The sequence below is a fragment of the Echinops telfairi genome, unplaced genomic scaffold (assembly GCF_000313985.2).
Source record: "Echinops telfairi isolate 266 unplaced genomic scaffold, ASM31398v2 ScPeMD7_655;HRSCAF=1070, whole genome shotgun sequence".
NCBI classification, from domain to species: domain Eukaryota; kingdom Metazoa; phylum Chordata; class Mammalia; order Afrosoricida; family Tenrecidae; genus Echinops; species Echinops telfairi.
This window is the reverse complement of record NW_022104553.1, coordinates 19,752,401-19,777,315: the sequence shown is the minus strand read 5'-3', so window position 1 is coordinate 19,777,315 and position 24,915 is coordinate 19,752,401. Positions and strand designations below refer to the sequence as shown.

The 24,915-nt window shown below is 50.5% G+C and overlaps 2 protein-coding genes and 1 non-coding gene across 3 annotated transcripts in view; 2 read left to right on the top strand and 1 right to left on the bottom strand.

Moving 5' to 3' along the window:
- The window catches only part of LOC101648495 (sialic acid-binding Ig-like lectin 14), a 4,262-nt gene extending 4,169 nt beyond the window's left edge, over positions 1-93 (top strand). The window contains exon 6 of the mRNA XM_004710714.1: positions 2-93. Coding sequence (XP_004710771.1) covers positions 2-93 — 92 coding nt within the window. The remainder of the gene's footprint in view (position 1) is intronic.
- Positions 94-8,480: 8,387 nt separating this feature from the next.
- LOC115870412 lies at positions 8,481-8,598 on the bottom strand. The gene has a single exon (XR_004046689.1). It is a non-coding gene; the product is annotated as a small nucleolar RNA SNORA61 (small nucleolar RNA).
- A 10,747-nt stretch (positions 8,599-19,345) lies between these two features.
- On the top strand, positions 19,346-24,883 carry LOC101648790 (sialic acid-binding Ig-like lectin 14). Its single transcript, XM_045292579.1, has 6 exons — positions 19,346-19,382; positions 19,458-19,841; positions 20,050-20,328; positions 21,729-21,824; positions 23,323-23,458; positions 24,689-24,883. Exons 1-6 carry the CDS (start codon positions 19,346-19,348, stop codon positions 24,720-24,722), a joined length of 966 nt encoding a protein of 321 aa, XP_045148514.1. The 3' UTR covers positions 24,723-24,883.
- The last annotated feature ends 32 nt before the right edge of the window (positions 24,884-24,915 follow it).

Below are 24,915 nucleotides of genomic sequence, written 5' to 3'. Positions count from 1 at the left end.
GGGCCGCTGATCCGCACCGTAGTCCGGGGGATCCTGATGGGGGCTGGCTTCCTCCTCACCTATGGCCTTACCTGGGCCTACTACACCAGGTGAGCATACCTGTCTTTCTCCAGGGGCCACACCCCAAAGAGAGCTCACTGCAATGAGTGAGGCCCAATCCCAGCGATGACCCTCTAAGACTGGGTAGAACTGCCTCTGTGGGTCTCTGACAGTGCAGCTCTGGGGGGGACCAGCTCCCCACAACCGAATGGGTCCAAGGGGCGGTTGTGTAATTGAGGGGTAAAATAAAGAGACATCAGACAAGATAAAAACCTGCAAGTGCTCACCTCTGGCACCACCATGACTTCAGGAGCCAGGTCTGCGCAAAGAGAGCGAACGTATTTCCAATCATGGCTTTTATACACTTAGGGGATGGGCACATCCCCCTAATTATATCATAACAGGAAGGCATTGAACCACAGGCCTACATGTAATAGGAGGGGGGTGAGCTGGGGGTGTACTCGCAATAGGAAGGGGAAGTACTAGGGGTATTCATGTGGCAAGGGGGGCAGCCTCTAAAGACAAGATGGCAGCTTGACCTTGGTCCTCTCTCAGCTGGCTTGACCTTGTCTTTGGGCTCTCCTTCAGGGGAACAATCCTCTATCCTTATCAGAAGGGTGTGGGCCCCACCTAGGGTGGAACAGACTACAGGGGCTGATTGTTCTAGAACAGTGGTTCTCAACTTTCCTAATGACATGACCCTTTAATACAGTTCCTCATGTTGTGGTGACCCCCACACATAAAATTATTTCATTGCTACTACAAAACTGTAATTCCGCTATTGTAAATCTTAATGCAAATCTAAATGTCTTTTCAGATGGTCTTAGGTGACTCCTGTGAAAGGGTCGTTTGACGCCCCATAGGGGTCCTGACCCACAGGTAGAGAACCGCTGCTAGATGGCTGATAATCCTCAGGGAGATAACCTTTAAGCAGGTGACCTCCAAGTGCATGGCCATGGACCATGTGTCAGCAAGCAGCCCCTTTGTTTGGCATAGAATACGGGTGAACAACCTGGGGAATAACTTTTCTGAATCCCACATGAGGTGAATTATATGTCAATCAAACTGTTTCTGTTCGTTTTAACAGGAGAACCCACAGTGTACCTGAGCACACATAAAACATTTATCCTATTAGACTATATCCTGAGCCGTCAAGCAAATCTTAAATGCAAGAGAAATGAAATGATACAAAGTAGGTATTTTGACCATGCTGTTATTGCTGGGCGCCATCAGGTTGGTTCTGATGCACAGTGACCCGGTGTAGAAGAGAATGAAAGAGCACGGTTTTAAAAGTGGTCATTACCCAGGCTGTGAGCATGCAGTGTTCAGAGGAGCCGTGGCCATGACCACAGAAAATTTCCGTAGGTTTTTGTCTTGTTGCTACCTTGCTAGGGACAAACAATTGGGGACATCAATTGCTGAGCTCTACACGAATGGAAATATTAGAGCTTCACATTTTCTACAGATTTTATCATTCTACTCAATAAAAAAGATTGATCTTGTGCTATTTTTACAATAAATCAAAAAAATTTTTTTCAAGAGTTTGGAATATTAACTACTACTTAATCCTCCTAACTTTCCTGGTCATTGTGTAAGATTGGTCGAGGGCAGTCATACGGAAAAGGGACATCAAAATAAATGACAACAGGATTCCTTTTATGTTTTCACTATGTTTCATAGCTTTCTGTGACTTCTTGTGCAGCCTAAGAGTTACACCCACCGTCCTGTGTTCCGTGATGGCTATTGTCAGTAAAAAAACAGTCATAGAATTGTTGCTTGAAAGCTGACATGAGCTGAGCACCGGCCACACGGCCTTTGCTGCTGCAGGGAGCTCTGTTAGTCCTTCCTTCTCTCTGCTCCCCTCGAGAGTCCATTCCGACTCACAGGGACCCCACAGCACAGGTCGGAATTTTCCTGTGGGTTATCCCAGACTGTGGCTCTTCTAGAAGGAGAAAGCCTCATCTTTCTACCATGGAGTGGTTGGTGGTTTTGAACTGCTGACTTTGAGATTCGCAGCCCAACGTGTAACCATGGAGGTCACATTATTTTGTAGGTATTGCTGTGGTAGTTACAGAATTTCATGTCAATTTGATACATAGAGTGAAGGGGTGGACTTTAGCCTGTCAATCAGGTGACTCAGCCTGCTGATGCCTCCTGCTGGGCATGACCTTTTCAGGAGGATTCTGGGAACTTCCTCTCTTTCTCCCTGGAGGAGGGCCACACTGTCTCTCTGCTTTGCCTTCCTGGTGACAAGCCACATGGAGCCAGAGCCCTGGAGATGTTTCCAGTGCCATTGGATCCACAGGACGGTCTACCCACCTACCTGTGACCTTCCTGCATTTGGCATCATTGCATGTGCTGTGTGAATCTAAAGAGGAATTTATGGGCTCATATCAGACATACTCAGACATACGGGCTAATACTGGACTTATGGACTTGATCTGGACTGGGCTGGGACGTTTTCTCAATAAGCAATTGCTCTATGATATAAAGCTCTCTATTACACACATAGGAGTGTCTCTGGATTTGCTTCTCTAGTCAACCAGGTCTAACACAATTGTCCACCTCTAAAATAAATAAATAAATAAATAAATAAAAGGTATCTCAACATCTTAATGCGGGGCAGGTGGGGGTGGGGGTGGAGAGGAGCTGATATCCAAGGCTCAATAGAAAGTAAATATGTAGAAAAGAATGATGGCAACAGATGTACAAATCTGCCTGATACAATTGATGTGTGGATTGTGATAAGAGGAGTAAGAGCCTCTGATAAAATCATCTTTTAATAAAATAATGATAATAATTATTACTGCCATTGAGGTCATTCTGGCTTATAGACTTATAGAGACCCTACGGGACAGAGGAGAATCGCCCGTGTGAGATTCTGGAGTGTGACAGTTGACCAGAGTAGAAAGCCTTGTCTTCCTCCTGCTGGTGGCTTCCAACTGCTGATGTTGCCAGTACCAGCCCAACACAGAGCCATGAAGACACCCACCAGGGCGGAGCCATATTGACCTGTGGGATCCCACCATCCAAAAACAAGAACACCCCACTGCCAAGGACTTGATTCCGACTCACAGCGACCCCACAGGACAGGGTAGAACTGCCCCTGCGGGTTTGTGAGACTGTGGCTCTTCACGGAGTAGAGAGCCTCATTCTCCCACGGATTGGCAGGTACGGGGTTAGGGTTTTCACATTTATTTGGGGATGGGTACAATGCAGACCATGATAAGAGTCCTTCCCTATGGTTGTGCCCAGTGGTGGAACTGAAGAGGTTTGCATTGGTTCAGCAGGAACACTACCTAATTTTTGGTGAGTTCAGTGAACCGGGGGTTGAAATGGCACTTGTAATCAGAGTTCTCTCTATGGTGGGCGCCTGCCCTGCCACGCCGTGTGGAACTCACAAACTTATACACCTTACTGTTGATTTGTCAACGTTCCTCTGTGCAACGACATGTTCTACACACCAGTAATAATGTTCATTCCATCCATAGGTATAAAATATTAGACGGAACCATGCTTACTCATCCCATAGAACTCATATTTTGATTAAAATACTACATTTTTCGTCCCTTGTGTTTGCTAATTCAGTCAACAAACATGCAATGTAAAGAGAAAAGTGCCCAATGACCACGGGTGACCCGCTGTCATTCGTTTCAGCTTGTGGTTGACCTCCAAATCCCCACGAGACAATGAAGACTGCTTTGTGCAATTCCTGAAAATGGTCAAACAGCTGAAAACCATTGCTGTCAGTTCCGCAGAAGTGGAAAGGGGTCTTTCAAAGATGAACATAATGGAGGCAGAGAAGTCGCCTGTTCTAATCTAAGGAACACAATGACAATGGTCTAATTGGCCAACCTGTAAAGGAATGGGATCCTCCTTCTACAGTGAAAAGACGGCCTAGGATAAACCACCCAGTGATGATGCTCAGAGACAAGCAAGAAACAACATGGAAATAGCGTACACACATTTTATTGTTTTTTTTTGTCAGGTTTTTTTTCTTTAATCTTTTTAAACTCTTACTTATAACATCATCTACCTTTTGTGTCCATCTCTTATTGTTCTTATTTAAGAATTAACTGGGAACTTGAAAAAAAAAAGAATTAACTGTATGAAATTATAAACTCCCTTTTGATACATATCTATTACTTAATACAGGCATCAGGGCAGCAAAGTGGTTGTGAAATGGCGTGAACCACTCCACTGGTTGTGCCCAACCCATAGGGAACAGTTCTGACTGGTGTCAGCTTAATACCCGGATATGCAGGAAACAAGACTTCCTTCCCCCTTGTGGGAAACTGAGAACCGAGAAGGGAGTGTATGTGGACAAATGCTCTATGCTCATGTTGAAGGAGTCTGGGAGGCAGACTGGTGGAGGAAGGCCTTCACATTTGTGAGTTGGAGATGAATGCCGATCCTATTCTCCTAACAAAAAGTTATTCCCCACATAATAATGACAATGTAAAAACTCTCCTAGCCCCAGAGGTTATCTGCCAAGAGAGAATCTGACCCCATTGTCTGTCCCACCCGAAATACTGCCCTCTCCCTTCTGAAGGATCATACATTGTTCCCCCCCGGAGAAGAGTTCAGGGACACCTAGGGGCAAGCCAGCTCAGAGACAGCAAAGGTTAAGCCACTACTTTAATGCTAGATCCTGCCCACTTTGTTACATATGTATCTTCCTGTTACATGTATCCCCCTGGCGTGTCCTCTTCCTGTGACCTGTATGCCTCTAATAAAACCCCTGCCTGCTACGTACGTACATGTATGATATGGCTTGCCTGGCTGGGGAGTGGATAAGCCTGTGAGAGAATGCATTCACTCGCTCTCTGGTTGCAGATTCCATAGAAGAGGTGAGCCCTTGCATGTCTTGTTGGATGTTTCTTTTATTTACTCTTCAATTACACAACCGCCCCTTAGGATCCATTCGGTTGTGGGGACGGTTCCCCACACCTCCTTTGGGGGAAAGGACATCGAATTGCACGTGGAAGCCAGGGAATTCCATCATCCACAGACACCCCTCTCACCTGTGGCTCTCACCTGTGGCTCTGCCTCAGCAGCATTCCATTTCCTGGAACTGAGATGTGCAACCAGGCCCCCTGGGGCCATCCTGGTTACATGCTGGGCTGCTACCACCAGGTCAGCACTTCGAAACCACCAGCCGCTCCCCAGGAGAAAGAGAAGTTTTTTTTACTCCCTAAAGGAGTTATCATTTCAGAACCCCACAGGGGCACTTCTACCTTGTCCGATAGAGTCTCTATGCGTCTGCATGGCCCCGAGGACCTGGAGTTGATTTGGGATGTGGAGGGTCCTGTGCTTGTCTGTGACATGACAGTCCAGTCTCAGCAGGTCGCAGGGTCACGAGCCACAAGCTTGGCGGTTCAAATCCATTCCCACTTAAGGGATCCATCTCATGCTGACACCTTACGATTTTAAAAGTGCCTGACCACCTGCTTGGAAAGTTCAAGAACATGCTAACGTTAGCAGTCAATTCTGCTCGACGGTGACGCACAGGGTTGCCACGGGTCAAAATCGACTCGGCTACTGTGGGTTAGTGCTCTACCCACAACCAAACCCATTGGCGTCCACTTGATTCTGACTCCTAGTGACCCTATGAGACTGGGTACAGGGACCAATCGGGTTTGCAAGGCTGAAAGTTAAAAACCATTTGGACACTTCTAGTTAGAAGAGGTGGGCATTTCAACTCGCTGCCAACAAGTCCATTCGAGCGCTTAACCACCCTATAGGACAGGATCGAATTGTTCCTGTGGGATTCTGAGACGGTCACTGTGGGCTGCTAACCACAAGGTCAACAGTTCGATATCTCCAGTTGCTGCCAGGAGCACACACCCCAGGAACCAACAGTCCTACTCGGTCCTAGAAGCTCACTAGGTGTCTGAATCCACTGGATGGGGGCCGTGAGTTTGGGTTTTGAATTCTTTTTTTGAATCATTGATTGGGGGCTCTAAAAGATATTAAAACGTTCATAAATCAATTCCTTCCAGCGAACTTGTACATACATTGCCATCACCATGTTCAAAAGATTATCTTTCTACTTGAACCCTTTGATATCAACTACTCTTTTTTCCCTCCCTCCTCTCTCCCACCCTCGTGAACCCTTAGTAAATTGTATATCTAATGTATAATATATGTCTATATTTCCTATCTTACAACCTCTGCTGTATCCCTCCACCACATTTCTGTTATTCATCCCCCTCGGGCAGGGAGTTATACATCCATCATTGCTAGCAATCCCCCCTTTCTCCGCGTCCCGCCGCGTGGTTTTGAACTCTTTACGGGAGTAGAGAACCTCATCTCTCTCCTGAGCAGCAACTGGTGGTTTCGAACTTCAGCCCACGTGCAAACCCTCTGCACATCTGCGAAGTGGTAGCATCTCCAAAATGCTGCTTGCGACGCGTCCAGCAGAGGGAGCGCGTGGGCTGTGGATCCCTGACCTTGGTTGGGTCCCCTCCCCTGGAGGAAGCTGACTGTCCCTTCTCTAGCAGAGGCACGTGGGTTCCAAGCCACTTTCCGGTCAGCAGCCAAGAGCTGCACCAGGGTTGGGAGAAGTCAACCTCGTGGAAGACAGTGTGGGCACAAGGACATTTGAAGAGCAGGCGCTTGGAACACAGTCACCCCTCTGTCTGAATCGATGTTACGATCCCAAGAGACAAGAAGAAAGTCAAGGACAGTGTGCAGGGTCCAATCTGGGAGGGGTGGGTGCCGGGTCGGATGAAGTTCGCTTTGATTCCATGTTGGAAGGAAGCGCGGGGTGAGTGCACCCCTCCCAACACCAGAGAGCCAATTCTGACTCTCGGGGACCCTGCAGACCAGGCTGGAAACTGCTCCCCGGGGCTTCTCAGGCTGTCAGTCTCTGTGGGAGCAGAGAGACGCCTCTTTCTCCCACGGAGGTAACGACCCACGATCTAGCTTGCTGTGACTTGGCTCTTGAGGTGCAGAAGCCTCGTGGTGCTGTGGGCTGAGCCTCGGACTTCTAACAGGAGGGTCAGTGGTTCAAATTCACCAGTTCTCAGGGAGAAAGAGGGGACTTTCTGCAGCCAGTCTGCGGGAAACTGAGGGGAAGCTCCACTCTGTCCCACAGCGTCGTCATGAGTGGGAACCCACTCAGTGGCTAGTGGGGTTGTTTGCTTTATTATTATTTTAATGAAAGGAATTTTTTGTCTTTTTTGTGTGGACTTTTTAAAACCATTTCATTGCTCTTACATCTCTTATAACATTGCATACCTCCACTGTACCAGCCTATTTTTCCATATGTTGCCCTCGTCATTTTCTAAACATGTACTTTCTATTTGAGCCCTTGGTATCAACTCCTCTTTGGTCACTCTCTCCCTCGCCCTCCCACCGTCGTGATCCCTTGATAAACAAGAATTATCCTTCTTTTCATATCTGACCCCAACGGCGGTCTCCCTTCACCCATGCTTTTTTTTTCCTCAATTTTTTTGCCTTTATTTTTCAACCTGTATTTTTTTTTTTTTGGCTGGGGTAAACGTGACTCTAGATACTTTCATTTGTCCCCAATATTTAACTGCTAAGAACTCTCAGCAGAATGTACCAGATCAGCTTCCCTCAGAAAAAAATCAGATCTGGGATTCCCACGTGACAGAGATCATGCGGGGCTGACAAGAGACTTCACACTTCCTTCCACACTGGCCACGTGCCCTCTGCTCCCACCCAGACCACATTCAGCCACCAACGAAGAGGTCAGGGGTCCAAGGTGACCCGCGTCCCCACAGCGGTCAGGCCTGAGTAGGTACTTCCGCCAGATGGGCGTTGCAACCCCTTATGGGGCACAGTTCACAGTCTGACACAATCAGAGCTACTTGGGGACAGCTGGTCGGTGCACTTGCCCCCTGGTTTGATGGGCACCAACCTACTACCCACAATCGATGCCCTAGGAAGCAGGAGTTGAGCTACCACATGACCTATTTCTATGGGTCAATCTGATGCACGAGACCTCTTTACAATGTTGCAAAGCACGGATGTGACTTTGGACATAAAGTCCCCAATGCCGTGGTGTCATCAATCCCGTGAGAGTTGGACGTGGAACAAGGACGACTGGAGAAGAATCACTACATCTGAGTTCAGGGCTGGAAGGAACGTGGAAGGCACTTCCCATGGGCCGCCCAGAGCGCACAAAGCAGGCTCCTGAGAAGCAACGATGGGGAAACTCCGTCTCGTATGCTCTGGACCTGCTGTCGGGAGAAACCAGACCCTGGAGAAGGACACCACGCTTGGTAAAGTCGAGGGGCGACGACCAAGAGGAAGACCCTCGCCCAGATGGTGTGTGTATATATGTATAGAGAGAGAGCTGAATGAAAATCATGAGTAACTCGATGCCCTCTACTTCATTCTGACACAGAGTGACTCTATAGGACACTGCCCTTTGGGGTCTCCCAAACTCTAACTCTATTGGGGTTTTTTAACCCTGTTTGAAACTAGCCCGAGCCCCAAGATCACTGAGGGGCAGCGTCGATGTTTCTTTTCCTCCTTTTACAACCACCCAGAGCAGTGCTTTGATCCGAGGAAAGGGAATGGGAGGGTCCGACTGTAACTCTTTCCTGGAGTCAAAAACTTCGTCTTTCTCCCAAGGACAGCCTGGTGGTTTTGAACTGCTGACCTCACAAGTGGCAGCCCGAAGTGGACATCTTTGCAGAAACACACTGCCCTGTCATTCTCCCTGGCCTTTTCGGTGAGTAGCCGGGCCTGTAACAGCTGCACCACTAGGGGTCCGTTACAAATGAGGCACTGAGCCCCACCCAAATCCAGGGCCATGGCGTCCATTCTGATGCACAGCGACCCCAGGAGGATTGCTGAGACCGCTGATCTTTATAGGGGCAGATGACTCCATCGCTGTCCTGCCTTGTGGCTGCTGGGTTTGAATCTTTGATCTTGAAATCGACAGCCCCATGCTTAACTCACAGCGTCACCAGGGCTCCCTGAATAGGGCGGGTGTTAGGCTGATTTGAGTACAGAAACAAATCCAGTAAACTCAGACTGGATTTATATCCAGAAGTCATTATATATCAAGTAAACATCTCAGATCAGTCCCAACCAAGTCCACCAGTCCAATACGAGTCCATAAATCCCTCTGCAGACTCACGCAGCCACATGCAATGGTGCATTATGCAGAGAGATCAGAGGCCGGTGGGTGCAAAGACCTGCGGATCCCATGGCGGTGGACACATCCCAGGGCTCTGTCAGGTTTCAGAGTGGCTCGCCGGAAGAAAAGTAAAGGCAGGGAGAGAGAGGGGAGGTTCCCAGTGCCCTCCTTACAAGAAGACCATGCCCACAAGGAGGTACCATCAGGCTGTGATCTGATTGACAGGCTAGACTGTACCCCCACACTTTTATATCCCAAGTTGACATGAAGTTATGCAACCAACACGAGGCCTATTGTGTTAGACAGGGTTCTCTAGAGAAACAAAACCAGAATGTTAATAATTTTATATATATTTATACAGATAGATAGATGTATAACATAAGAAATTAACAGCTAATTAAATTATAAAGCAGTACAAATAGCTCAGTGCAACTCACTCCCATGAGACAGTGTGAGACAATGGCAGTCCTTCAAGTCTTGAGGGCTGCCGGGTAGTCCACTGTAGAGCAAGTCAGGCTATGGGGGCACAGGCAGCAAATAGCAAGGCAGGTCACCAACAGTCAGCCAGATGACAGGGTCCGACAGTCCCCAGCTCAAGAGATGTAAATTCCAATGGTGTGGCGAAGCAGGTCTTGAAGGAACCTCAAATTACAGCGACACAGTCCACGGGTTACGTGTCCCACAGGTAGTGTAGCTTTCAAATGGTGACACAGAACAAGCAAGGCAGCTGCACACTGGTCCGATGATCAAAGAGCAAGAGACAAAAATGGCAAGACTCACCGAGCCATTTATCTCTCCGCCCTTCAATTAATCCCACATGTGTTTATCAACCAGGTTGGCACAATAAACTACCTCGCCTATCAATGGCTTAAATATATATAAAAGAAGAAAAGGTTGGACTCTGGTTGCTACATAGAGGCCTGGAGGGACACAAACCACTAAGCACTTGATTTACTACTGGCCATAAGCATGGCCTGTGTAGTGCCAGCCCCCACAACCGAATGGGTCCCAGAGCGGCGGTTGTGTCATTGAAGAGTCAATTAAAGAGACATCAGACCAGACAAAACACTCAAGGTCTCACCTCTGCCATGATTTCAGGAGCCAGGTCCACGCACACAGAGAGATACAGTCTTCCGAACATCAGCTTATATATACTCGCTGGGCATGCAAGCCCCCTTAGTTACAGGTAACCACATAGATAATAAAGTGAGCTGCAGCCTTAACCCTCAAGTGCCCTGAGTTTATTGGAGGAGTCACCTAACACCAGTGCTGGGGACAGGTAAGGGGGAGTGACCGTCCCCTGAGCCGTGAGAGCAATAACACATGTCTGGTCATCACCATCAGTCATGTACTTCTAAGGGGTAACTTTAAGGCAGCACTATGATGGGAGGGCATTGTGGGGATTCCTTTTAGATATGAGAGTATGATTGGGACTTCTCTCTAACTCACAGGTGGGAAAGCCTCCCTCCACCACAGAATTCTGGACTGCCAGGCTTCTTAAAATGTGGGAATAAAGAATTCCCCCACATACACTCTCTTCCCGTTCCTCAGTGTCCCACGGTTGGCAGTGTGAACCTGCATAGAGAGGTGGATTGGAAAGCAGGCCTGGCAATCTGCTTACTACAGACCACAGCCTTGAGAAGCCCTATGGAGTAACTCTACTCTGCACAGGTTGAGGTCTCCTGGAGTCAGATCCCACTCAGTGACAATGGTCCTCCCGCCCCGACCTGGCTTAGTGACTACATTCACTTAAAGAATTTTAAAAGACAGGGGTGGGGGTGGAGAAGAGCTGGCTTCAAGGGCTCAAATAGAAAGCAAATGTTTAGAAAATGATGATGGCAACGTAGGTACAAATGTTCTTGATACAACTGATGCATGGGATGTTATAAGAGCTGTAAGAGTCCCCAATAAAATTATATTAAAAAAAAAAAATTTTTAGGGCAGAAAGCAAGCAAAGCAACCCGAAATGATATTCTTGTTATAATCAAGGGGTCGTGGTGAGGGGGTGGGCACTCGGTCAATCTTAAAGGCTTTAAGACCTGAAAGGACAGGTTACCACAGACAGAGCCACCACCACAAGGTGCGACCAGTCACCAGTCTTAGAACGCTCCAAACAGCAAATACCATTGACAGAACATTCAAAGGGTGAGGGGGTGGGTGGGCTGGGGAGAGTGGGGCCAAGCTGCAATTCTACACACTTGGAGATTTCCGTTCTACACGAGGCAGAGAGTCGGGGCTCTTGATGTCAAGTAAAGCTCCTAGAAGAGTAAAAACTCCACAAAGCAACTCAACCAACCAACCAAAGCCACTGGTTCAATCAGTGGCTTCCAGCTGTGACCTTCTGGAAGGATCAACGGCACTTCCTTCCAAGGAGCCTTGGGGTGGGTTCGAAATGCCAGGCTGGAGACTCAGACTTGAACGCTGAATGACGTAAGCCACTCAGAGCACCGCAAGCCTCCCCATTGATGTGTGTGTGTGTGGGAGATGAGGGCAGGGGGGCAGAAGGTGTACAGTTTAGAGAAAAACAAAGACCCTACCTGAGGACGAAAAGAAAAACAGACAGAGGTCATTGTTGTTCTTGATGGACACTAGCCTGTGTGTCACAAAGGAATATACGAGAGTACCCCCCAAAAAACAGATGTTCATTTGTTTTGTTTGGGGGATGTGAGGGGGATAGTGCACTTGGAGTTCCTTCCACCAGGTCAGACTGTTCATCAAGCTTTCCGTGTACAGGTTCTGAGAACATTGCATAACAGTGTGTGACCGAAAAAGAGACCTGATTTATGACAGACGGGGGACTGGTTTTGTCACAATGCCCCTGCTCATGCAGCCAGCTCAGTGCGCCAGTTTTGAGCCAAAAAACAACAGGCTTCTCTCGCCCCATGCACCTTACTCACCTGACCTCACTCTGTACAACTTCTTTTTGTTTCCTCGAATAAAGAGGGACATGAAAGGACAGCAATTTGACCACATAGAAGAGGTGAAGAAAAAAGGAGGGAGGTGCTGTCAGCCAGCCAAACAGATGATGATTTGGGGGGGGGGGGGTACCCCCTCAAAAATCAGTGTTGGTTTGACTATTCCTCCTTTTGTAACCACTCAAGCCAATGTTTAGATCTCCTAGGTCAGTGGCTCTCAACCTTCCTAACGCCATGACCCTTTAATAGAGTTCCTCATGTGGTGGTGACCCCCAACCATAAAATTATTTTCGTTGCTACTTCATCACTGCAATTTTGCTCCTGTGATGAAGTGCGTGACCCCTGTGAAAAGGTCATTTGCCCCCCAAAGGGGTCACGACACACAGGCTGAGAACTACTGTCCTAGGTAAAGAATCTGGAGGGTGTAAGGCTGTGACCCTTCTCCCTCTGTCTCACTTTTCTTTCTAAATTGCACTTTATTCCCTTTTCCTCTTTTATTGGTGGAAGGTAACAAAGAAAAGCATACTATCCGTTGCTGTCCAGTCCATCGCCTCAAAACAGGGGCAGTACCTGTGGCAGCTACGTCATCTCCTGTGAACTTGAGTGAGGGGATGGAGTCTAGCCTGTCAATCAGGTCATAGCCAATGAGGCCTCAGTGTGGGCGTGGCCTTCTCCTGAGGATTCTGCGAACTCTGGTCTTCCTCTCTGGAGGCAGGACACACTCCCTCTGTTAGACATTCCTGTTGACAGCCAGAGCCCTGGAGCTGGAAGAGCCATGTGGAGATCCATGCCAGTGCTGAGATGCTTCCAACTGCCACTGGAGCCACAAGACTTTCCACCCTCTGGCCTGTGATCTTCCTGCATTCTGCATCATTGCGTGTGTCTGTGAGTCTGAGGAGGGACTTACGGAGTACTACTGGACGTATGGACTGGAGTTGGACTGGGCTGAGACGTTTTCCTGATGCATGATTCCATCTTAATATAAAGCTCTTTCTTATACACACAAGTGTCTCTGGATTTGTTTCTCTGGTCTACCTGGCCTAACACACTTAGGACCCTGAGACCCACAACTATGCCCTAAGGATCAGAGATACCAGGAAGAGTGACACAGAGACCTACATGTTCCAAGTGGAGAGAGGGCTAGATGTAACATGTAACTGTGAGACACACCTAATTAGCATGTGACAAGAATGGTAAGGACTCAGGGGAGCTGAGATGAGGGGACCTTGGTGCTTGTCCAGAAGAACTGGACAGTACCTGCTCCTGATTCTGGGGGCCTGGGTCATTGCAGGATGGCCAGGACCTGGAACCATCTCATATCCTGAGACACTGGTCACTATGAGGACCACCTTGGGTTCCTACTAAATTGGAGCCAAGATGCATCGCTCTCTCCCCTTCCTGATTCTGACAGACAACTACCCATCTCTATTCTGGGACTTCTGTAGTCTGGCTGCCCCATGAATCTGACCTGTAGTCTGCTGGGGTCCTGTGAGGGTGGAACCCATTCTCACCTTCTCCTGGATGGGGGAAACCTTTAACATGATGGTCCATGGTCTACTCCAGTCCCAGGTACTCACTCTCTCATTGAGGCCCAAGGACCACCTATGTCACCAGGTAGGAAAAACAAAAAGAATCTTTGGAGGTCCAGCCCCACCGCTGAATGATCCCGTGGAGCGATGTGTGCCAGTATGTAAGACAAAGAAGACAGAAAGTGGGGTGCAGGGGACTGGTCTCCATTCCCAGGAGAAAGGAGAAGGAGGAAAGGAGTCGGGGAGTTTATTCGACAAGAGGGTTTGACAGTACTGAGTCCTGCAAGCCTCTTGTTAAACCTACACATGAAAATGGACAACGTGTTGATCTTGAATATCCCAGCCCTCAAGACCAATACCGCCAAGGGAGTACCAGGTAAGCAAGAAACAAGAGGTGTGAATTGCTCCTGAAGGAGAAGAGAGAGGGAGCAGATGCCCCTGGGGATAGCATCCTTTAGCTGCTACCCTAGGAGCCAGGTGTCAGGATGAGGCAGCTTGACATTAGCATTTTGATGAGGGAGTCGCTGTGTGCTGGACCTTGGAATATGGGCATCAACCACGGCACCGCTCTGGCTCTTGGACGGCGGAGGCTCGTCTCTCCCTAGAACTGGCGCGCAGAGCACCATGGTCACAAGTGTTGAGAGCAGGCCACATACGCTTTCTTCCATGTCCTGTTTCCCACAGGATCTCATGTGACTGTTTGGCTGGAGCGGATAAAGCTCGGTTCTTGCTACACGACGCCGATGAAAGAATTCAGGGCGCAGAAGCACAGTTCTGTCATTCAAGTGAGCTTTAAATGAACTAATGGAAAAGTTTCAGGTTTTAAAGTCTGGAAAGGGCACACGCCATTTCTGGAAAGCGTGCCAGGCCTAGAAGAAGCTGTGCTGGGGCTCACAACCGGGCACGAAAAACCACGTGGGAAAGAACACCCACAGGTGTGAACTGGGGAATCCCCGGAGTCCAAGAGGCCAAGAGCATGTGGGCCAGGAGTGGCCCTAAGCAGACTCTGAGAGGGCACACATACTAGAGGCCCGCCTTACACATGTCCCTGAAGGAGGGCAGAGTAAAAGGCAGCCTGGAGTATTAACACCTCTGGCTGGGGAGGTGTAGTTGAAGGTACTGTTTGGCCTCATTGGCTGAGTTCAGGCCCAGCTGGGTGACGTACCTCAGGTGGGTGTGCCCAAGCCATTGGTTTTACCTGGACCTAGAGGATCCTAGTTTGTGCACGCTCCGTTTGGATTTGTCCCATAGGTGTCCAAAGGCTGCCTGATTTCTTTCCAGCCCCTTTCTGTGGGCCTTTACAGGCATTGGGAGGGCAGCCCCACTTGTCCCTCGATCTAACTTCCTTTCAGGACCAAGGCAAGAACCATCCTGCTCAACATCCCTGAGTTTTAGGTGAGAGGACTGAGACCCTGGGCAAAAAGGGGGTGGGGTGGGGGAGGGGTGGGGTATCATGCGCTGAGATCCTATTCCCAGAGGTGCTTGGGGAAGTTACTCAGATGCCACCACTTCCTGTTTTGGTGCCAACTGTTGCAAAAGGCTACCCTGGGCTCCACCACTTCTTTCAATGCAGAAAACCCACAATCTGGGGCGACCACTGTTCTCCAGAGGAACTACAGGGGCAGGCAGGACCCACTCCCCTCTGGGGCTGCCCTGGAGCCTGGTCCCTGCCTGCTCAGGAAGCAGATGCCATCTCTGAGCACAAATGGCACGGAAGGACCACCTTGAAGAGTCAGAGAAGGAGATGTGGCTTGGGACAGATTAGAGGGATGTTATTCCTGGCTGGAAGGTGGCCAGGAATCCAGCCATCAGCCTCAGTCTTCAAAGCTGGAGAAGCCAGGGACACGACACGGCATATCGCCCCAGGCCTCACAAAGGAACCATCTCCGGAGTTAGCCCTAGGAGACCCATTTCTAACTCCAGACACCCAGAAATGCAAGATAAGCCACCGGTGCTGTTCTGAACCAGGATCTGTGGTGACTCCTTAGGGAGCCGTCAGAAACGCAGGCAGAGACAGGGGAATGGTGACTCCCGGGGATCTCAGCAGGCAGCAGAATGAAGGTGGATGTGCCACAGGCCGGCACGAACGTCAAAGCACAAAGGTAGGGAAGGATGAAATTGAAGAGGAAGCCCCCCCTCAGGTCTCACCTACTCTCTTCTCACCAAAGTCTCCCTTATATGGCCCAGTGTTATCTTTGGCTGCCACACGGACTGCAGTTTCTAATGCAACACCTACTCCGCTTCCTCTTTGATATCATCCTCATTTCCAGAAACTTCATGTGTACACACCCCCTCCACCCCACCCGCAGAACTCAGCCCTGGGCCATCCCATGTTGCCCCTACCTTTCCTGGTTCTCCCAGAGCTGCCCTCCTGTGGCCATTGCTCCCACGACATTACACACAGCCTTCTCCCTGAGACCTCTGGGCAAAGCCAACTTGGGCCCCTTCTCTCTCACAGTCCCACCAGCTGGAACCTCATGGATCCTTGAGGAGATGCAGGCCCTGAGGCCAGCTGGTGGGACACCTCACTCTCAAGTTCCTTCCATTGCATCAAAGCAGTTCCAGTACCCAATAAACACCCCATGTGTGTGTGTGTGTGTGTGGGGGGGGAGTCAGATCCTTGCTGCCAGACTGCTGTCTCATCCCACCACAGGGGTGGGCCTGCTCCCTGCCTCTGGGGACAATGGACAGGCTCCTGTGGGCGGAGTTCGCATCCTACTGAGAATGGTCTCTATCAGTTGGGCCAGAGACAGGTCAAACCAGCTGTCCCTCCTCTTCCTATAGCATGTATGTCCCTAGATCACCCCCTCCCATCACTGAATACCTGTACCAAGACCCTTTCCTGTGACCTATGTCTTCACCTGTAGTGTGGGGGCTTGCACGTCCCCAACATCCCCTGAGAGTATAAAAGCTTGGGGAGCATTAAAGCTCTCTCTCTCTCTCTCCAAGTGGACCAACAAGCGGGGCTGAGGTTAGCAATGCTACTATAAAATGTGTCTGACTCCATTAATTTCTATATATCTCCTTTATCTCTCATGCTCTCTATAACTTTACTATAATATTTACTTATTATCGCTGTACAATTGCGCCTACCGAACCCGTAGTCATTGTGCTAGGAGCTGGCTTCTTCTGGCACCCGTGCAGGTGTTTCTTTCTCCTACTCTTGTCCCGACGAGTCACCAGGGGTCCACATGGACTGGAGGGCAGTGAAAGTGGGAATTAAAGAACTGTATCCCGAGCAGTCCTGAACCGGAACTGTCAAAGCGCTACTTCCCTAACACACCCATCACTGGGAGCAGGGTCTGTGATTCTCTGACAGTTGCCACAACTGATCAATCCCAGGAGAGAAGCACAGTGTTGTTGGAGGGAGGGGTGGAGCCAAAACTGGTTTAAAAAAAAAGTTGTGGGAAACAGAAAACCAGGAAGAGATTGTATGCAGGCAAACTGTCAACATTCATACGGTAAGGAGTCTGGAAGACCAGGGCTCCCCGTGGAGGGAACTTTCACGTTCCTGGGTTGGAGATGCATGCCACTCAAATTCTTCTCCGTAAAAGTTATTCCCCATGATGTCCCCCTCTAATGATGCCAAATTTAAAGTGTTGCTTGCAAGCACATGGTCACTGACTATACACTTGGAGGTCAACTGTCTGAAGGTCATCTGCCTGAAGGCTATCTGACATCAAAAGCAGCCAGACCCTGTTGTCTGCCCCGCACTCAGTAGAACCCACTCCATTCTGGTAAGGATCATAGATTGCTTCCCTGGAGAAGAGCTCAAAGACACCCAAGTTCAAGCCAGCTCAGAGAGGACCAAGGTTGGGCTGGTCGTTGACTCTAGAGCCCGCCCTTCTTGTTGGGTATGTGCCTTCTTGTCACATGGGTGTTATTCCAGGTTGACTAGAAAAACCCATCCAGAGGCACTCATGTCACACCTATGTGTGTAAGAAAGAGCTTTATAGGAAGAAGCACACCAGCTTATGCAACCACGAGGTGCCGAAGGGATCAGGTATAAAGGCATCATCAGAACAAAAAATCTTACCATAGGAAATGATGGGGGGCAGTGCGGAGTGGAGACCCAAAGCCCATTAGTAGGCCACTGGAGATCCCCTTGCAGAGGGGTCTCAGGGAGGAGACGAGCCAGTCAGGGTGCGATGTAACAACGATGAGAAATACAACTTTCCTCTAGTTCCTAAATGTTTCCTCCCCGCTCCCACTACCATGACTCGAATTCGACCTTGCAAGTCTGGCTAGACCAGAGGATGTACACTGGTACAGATAGGAACTGAAAATACAGGGAATCCAGAGCGGATGAGCCCTACAGGACCAGTGGTGTGAGTGGCGAAACAGGGAGGGTAAAGGGAGAAGGGGTAGGAAAGAGGGAACCGATTACAAGGAACTGTGTGTGACCTCCTCCCTGGGGGACAGACAACCGAAAAGTGGGTGAAGGGAGACATCGGACAGGGCAAGATATGACAAAATACCCATTTATAAACTATCAAGGGCTCATGAGGGAGGGGGGAGCGGGGAGGGAGGGGAAAATGAGGACCTAATATCGGTGGTTTAAATGGAGAGAAAATGTTTTGAGAAACGATGTACAAATGCGCTTTACACAATTGATGTGTGTATGGATTGGGATAACAGTTGTATGAGCCCCTAATAAAATGTTTTTTAAAAAAAAGAAAGAGCTTTATATAAAAGAGCAACTCTAAGGAGCTGATGCTGGGGGCTTAAGTGGAGAGCAAATGTTTTGAGAATGATGAGGGCAATGAGTGTACAAATGCGTTTTACACAATGGATGGATGGATGGATGGATGGCGATAAGAGCTGTATGAGCGCCTAATAAAGTGATTAAAAAATAAAAATAAAACAGCAACTGTATATTGAGAAGACATCCCAGCCCAGATCAAGCCCATCAGTCCAATATGACCCCATATGTCAATGACTCTAGAGCTGCCCATCGTGTTACATATGTGCCTTCCTGTCACATATGTGCCCCTCGTGCCACTCCTTCCTATTGCACGTACACCTCAACTTCATGCCCCTCATGTTACGTGGATGCCTCTTGCACAACCCCTTTCTGATAAGTATGTGCTGACCGTGGCCTGCATGACCCATATTATGTTAGCTCATGAGATTACTTTATGGTCTCTCTCTGCTCAGACCTGGCTCCAGAAGTCATGACAGAGAGCTGAGCCCTTGCATGCTTTATCTTGTCTGATGCCTTCTTAATTTACTTACCAATTACATAACTGCCCACTAAACCCATTCGGTTGTGGGGAGGTTGGTCCCCCACAGGAGAACATGCCTGATTCCCACCGCAAAGTCATGGGCCTGGGGTGGCCGATGCTGATGGTGACTCCTGCAGACGGAGGAGGGCAGGCAGCTCCCACACAGCATCTTGAGAGGGATCCCTCATCTTTCTCTTTGATCTCTGTGCTCTCTCCTTGGTGATCCAACTCTCCTTCTTGGGCTTGAAATCACTTGTGTGGTTGTGATTTCAGATGCAGGTCTGAAAAGAACCTTCACATTCTCAGAGCCAGACTGTCCACATCGACACTCTAGGAGGTGGGCTAGACGACATCTCAGCCTCACCCAGGCCCAAGCTTTGATTTCCGAGTTCCCCTTCAGTACTAGCCACAGTCCTCTTTCACCCAAAGGCTTCCTGTTGGGGCTTCCTCAGCCCCTCCTCACATTGAGGGCATTCACTTCCCCAGAGGGAAGGGCTGGGCCCCGCTGTGGACACAGACATGCTGTCCTGGCTGCTGCTGCCCCTGCTGTGGGTGGGTGAGTGGGCTAAGGGATGAGCCAAGGGGGTGGGAGTCCGGGCTGGGGCTGCAGCTGATTCTCTGTGTCCCTCAGGGTCCCTGCAGGAGGATAAAGGGTATGAGCTGCAAGTGCCTCTTTGGATGTCGGTGCAGGAGGGCCTGTGTCTCACGGTTCCCTGCAAGTTCATCTACCCCTGGGAATCACATTATCATCCTGACACACTCTACATCTTCTGGTTTGAGGGTGGGGGCAATGTGCAACACGCCCCTGTGGTGGCCACCAACCATCCAACCCGAGCAGTGAAGCCACGGACAAAGGGCCGGTTCCAACTCATCGGAGACCCGCTGACCAACAACTGCTCCCTGAGCATCAGAGATGCCCGCAGGAGTGACTCAGAGACCTACAGTTTCCGGGTGGAGCGAGGACCGAAGGTGCAATATACCTACCAAAACAGGAGGCTGACTGTGCTGGTGACAGGTATGAAGGGGCCCCGGGAGGGGTGCTGGCAGGAGGGAGCTCCAGTGTTGGCCGAGGGAGGTGACGATCCCTGCTCCTGCTCAGGTGGGCTGGGTGGTCAGAGGATCCAGGGCCAGCTGGCCTGCTGGGACCCAGGCCACTGTCAGACCACCCACTCTGGGTTGCCATCCCATGGGGCCCAGACACCTCCCTCTCTCCTCCTCCTCAGACCTGACAGAGAAACCCCACATCCACATTCTGCAACCCCTGGCGTCCGGCCGCCCCGCAAACCTGGCCTGCAGCCTGCCAGGGTCCTGTGAGGGGGCCAGACCCCTGGCCTTCTCGTGGGTGGGGGAAGCCCTTAATGAGACGGACCCTACAACACGCCAGTCCCCGGTGCTCACCTTCACCCCGAGGCCCCAGGACCATGGCACCAACCTCACCTGTCGGGTGAGACAAGAAGGCTCTTCTGTGACCACGGAGGTGACCATCCTGCTCAATGTGTCCCGTGAGTATAGGGGGGATGCTGGCACCCGAGGGCCGTTGGGTCATGAAGGGCTCACGTCCTGAGATGCTGTTCCTAGGAGCATTTACAGGAAGTTCCCTCCAACTTCACCTCTTCCAAGTTGGTGACCCATTTGGGAAAGGTGAGATCCAGCCTCATATCTGGACTGGTTCTAAGGGACCCGTTGTGTAATTGAGAGGAAGAAATTAAGAGACAGACAAATGTGGGATATAAAATGACTTTTCCCCAGCTTTGTCTCCCCCAAATATAAACCAACCACAAGAGGTTGCTTGCCAGCACTTGGTGGGAGGTCAGAGGCTTGGAGATAGTCTCCCTGCAGGCATTCAGCCATCAAGAGCAATGGGACACTATTGTTTATCCCAGGATAGGTGGGGCTCACTCCCTGCTGTTAAGGGATTCCTTAACCTAGAAAGCTTAGACTAAATCAAGTCTCCAGCTCAAGGACAATCAAGGTTAAGCTCCAGCTTGAATCTAGCATCGGCCCATCTTGTCACATGTGTACCCCCAATCCCTCCTCTTCCTATGACATATGTACCCCTAAATCGTTCCCCTCCCAATACTCTCCTGCCTTTGCTACAACCCCTTCCTGTGACATACGTAGGCAGTTACCGGAAATCAGGGGGCTTGCATGCCCCCCAAGTATATATAAGCTTTGATTAGAAATAAATTCTTCTCCCTTCTGCTCCTCTCTGGTCTCCAGATTTGCACGTGGACCATCAAACGGGGTTGAGGTGAGCGTGCTACCATAACATGCGTCTGACTCCTTTATTTTACTTTCTAGTTTATTCTCTATGACTTTACTGGAATCTTTATATATGATAGCCATACAATTGCACCTACCAGACCCATGATAATTTGTTAGGGGCTGGTGCTCACCTCTGCCATGGCTTCAGGAAGTAGGTCTGAGCAGAAAGAGAGAAAATGTATTCCCAACATCACCTTATATACTCTTGGGGCATGCAAACTCCCCACCCTAATTACAGGTAACCACATACCTAACAAACTGGGCAGTAGCCTAACCCTAAAGGTTTCTGAGATCATTGGAGGAGTAACCTAACACCAGTGCTGGGGGCAGGTAAGGGGAGTGACTGTCCCCTTGAGCAGGGAGAGCAATAGCGAGCGACATGTCTGCTCCTACAGATAAAGCTGCGAGCCAGATCACAATCAGCCAGGTGCTTGTAAGAGGTCACTTTAAGGCAGCACTATGATGCGAGGATATTGTGGGAATCAATCTTGGTTACGAGAATGTGACAGGGACTCATCTCTAGCCCACAAGTGTAAAGGCGTCCTTCCACCCAGAAACCTGCCCTGCCAGGTTTCTTAAAACATGCGAATAAAGAATTTGTCCACATACACTCACCTCCCATTCCCGTTTCCCACAGGGAAGATTGAAAAAGGCCACCCTGGTCCTCACCACTCTCCCCTTCCAGAAACCCCCCACACAGTGGCCACCTCCGTTCTCCAGAGGAACTACACAGGTAGGAACGAGCCTTCCTCTCTGGGGCTGCCCTGGAGCCTGGTCCCTGCCTTATCAGGAAGCAGATGCTGTCTCGGAGCAAACGTTCACAGGGAAAGATGAACTTGACAACTTGCTGAGGAAGCCCTCCCTGAATCCTCAGCTCCCGGGCGGGCACTGCCCCTACCTACTCCCTTCTCACCAAAGTTTCCCTTAGGTGGACCCAGTGTTACCTTCGGCTGCCACACGGACTGCAGTTTCTAAGGCAACACCTGCTCGGCTTCCTCTTTGATGTCATCGTCTTTTACAGAAACTTCGATGTGTACATACACACCCTCCACCCCACCCTCGGAGCTCAGACCTGGCCATCCCATGTTCCCCCTACCTTTCCTGGTTCTCCCAGAGCTGCCCTCCTGTGCCCATTCCTCCCACAACATTACAGACAGCCCTCTCCCTGAGCCCTAAGTCTGCCTGAGTGCCCTCTGGGCAAAGCCAACTTCGCCCCGCCTCTCCCTCGCCTTCACTGCAGACACCCCCCTTCCCCAAGCCTGGACCCCATGAGGCACTGAGTTTTGCAACCTTCCCTCTCAAATCACGTTCCTCTTCCTCCCCGCTTGGGCCCCAGCAACTGCTCAGCTCAGTCAGCCTCCCACCCCACCCCCAGCCCCAAGCCTTCCTGCCTCCTTCCATCTCTATTGGTTCCAACAGGGTCCTTCTTCCCCCTCCACGTACTGCGTCCCATCCCAGCCCCCAGCTCCAGTACGAAGTCCAGTGCTCTCAGCCTGGTCCTGGACGCTCCCAGCACCTGACCCTGCCTCCTTCGCCCTCCCTGGTCTGCAGAGCCAGGTCCTCCCAGCCCCATGGCAGACTGGGGTCCACCTCCAGGCTGCTCCTTAGTACAGAAACGCCCCCTTTCCGGCCCCGCCCCGCCCCCTTCTTCCTCCCACTTCCGTTTCCTTGAGGCTCCACCCACCCTCCCCTGTCTCCGCCTGCTCTTCAGCCTTGCCCGCTCAGACGTCATGCTGGCCCCGCCCACTCTCCGCCCTTGCTCCTGGCCCCGCCCCATACCTGAGCTCTAGCCCCTCCCCTTTACTCCAGTTCCCGCCCCCCTGTGAGGAATCTGCCGCTCCCCTCCCCCACTTCCTCCTTCCCTAGGGCCTTTCAATCTCACGGGTTCTCCCAGCACCTGAGACTCTGAGCCAGGGGGTCAGACCGTGCTCCTGAAGGACGCGGTTGACACCACCTCACCCCGCCATGCTGATCGGGGGTCCGCAGGCAGGCCTCAGGGTCCCGGGTGATGGAGCTGCTTCCTAAACCGGAGATGTGGAGAAATTGACCTCAGTAGCTCATCGTCCACCCCACCCCGCCCCGCCACACCCCCACACTGGGCACCCCACCGTTTCTGTGAGGCTCTGGGGCAGAGTGCCTGGTAGGAGAGACGCTGGGAGAAGACAGGTGCTGGCTGGGGACGGGGCAGGGGCCTGCAGACAGACCCCCAGTGTCCTCTCTCCCTCCTGCAGAAAGCCCTCCTTGCTGTCCCTGTCTCTCACAACTGGAAGAAGGCTCCGGGCCGCTGATCCGCACCGTAGTCCGGGGGATCCTGATGGGGGCTGGCTTCCTCCTCACCTATGGCCTTACCTGGGCCTACTACACCAGGTGAGCATACCTGTCTTTCTCCAGGGGCCACACCCCAAAGAGAGCTCACTGCTATGAGTGATACCCAATCCCAGCGATGACCCTCTAAGACTGGGTACAACTGCCTCTGTGGGTCTCTGACAGTGCAGCTCTGTGGGGGACCAGCCCCCCACAACCGAATGGGTCCAAGGGGCGGTTGTGTAATTGAGGGGTAAAATTAAAGGGACATCAGACAAGATAAAAGCTTGCAAGTGTTCACCTCCGGGACTGCCATGACTTCAGGAGCCAGGTCAGCACAGAGTGAATATATTAGACTCTAGGGGTGTGTAAGCCCCCCTAATTACAGGTAACCACATTGTAACAGGAAGGGTATGAACTAGGGGTATACAAGCCGTAGGAAGGGAAGGCACTAGTGGTTCTCAACTTCCTAATGGCGTGACCTTTTAAGACAGTTCCTCATAGGGTGGTGACCCCCAACCGTAACATTATTTTCATTGCTACTTCATAACTGATTTTGCTACTGTTATAAATCGTCATGTAACTATATGACATACAGAATGTAGTCTCATTGTTACAAATTGAACATAATTAAAGCATGTTGATTCATCACAAACACACAATATGTAATGATATATTTTGACATACAGTATTTATTTCTAATGACAAATCAATGAAATCTTGTCTTGAAGCATGGTGTCCCATGGGTAACCGTCTTCACACCGGGAACTCCTATGTGGGCGTATCTGCATGTGGGCGGACCCGCCTGGATCTTGGGCTTCTACCGTCCTCCCTAGGAGCCCTGGTGGTGTGCATGGCAGTTACTCATTGGGCTGCAAGCCGCAAGATTAGCAGTATGAAGTCACCGGGCGCTCCTCTAGAGAAAGGGCTTTCTCCTTCTGTGAAGGGTCAAGACTGTTGAGTCTTGGAAACACAGGTTTTGTGTTTCCCAAGGGTCGCAGAGGGTCACTATGAGTCAGCATCAACTCAATGACTGAGTTTGGCTTGAGTTTGACTGTCTTCCATAGCCTTTGGCAAACCCAGAGTTCACAAGTAAAGCTCTGATACCCTCCCCCTCAGAACTCTTTACTGGAGTAGAAAGCTCCGTCTTCCTCCAATGTGGCTGGTGGCTTCAAATCCAGTGTGTAACCACTAAGCCATCAGCCCACTACTGACCTGGAATTCCTGATTGGGACGAAGCTGTCCTGCCCAGCCTGGAGTTATATTTGAAAGAAATCTGGGCTTTCTCTGCAGGTGTAGCAGCCCTCAGGGGAGACAGGCTGACTGAGGCTAATTTCTTCTCAAGACTGGATGGAGCTGTGGATATGGAGCCCCGAGTGAGAGACACAGGGCCATCACTGCGTCCTTGGAAGTATGGGGTTCCACCCAATGCTCCCTTTGACTGCTGCCTGCGCCCCACCCCGCCGCCTTTGTACTGTCCTCATATGTGCTCCCCAAGCCCATCAATTCACTCATGCAAC

Bases quoted from the DNA above. Each gene is read 5' to 3' on its own strand.
- LOC101648790 (XM_045292579.1), top strand. From the start codon at position 19,346: ATGCTGTCCTGGCTGCTGCTGCCCCTGCTGTGGGTGG. The intron at 21,825-23,322 runs GTAGGAACGAGC...TCCCTCCTGCAG, and splicing joins TCTCCAGAGGAACTACACAG to AAAGCCCTCCTTGCTGTCCC. The intron at 23,459-24,688 runs GTGAGCATACCT...CTTTCTCTGCAG, and splicing joins ACCTGGGCCTACTACACCAG to GTGTAGCAGCCCTCAGGGGA.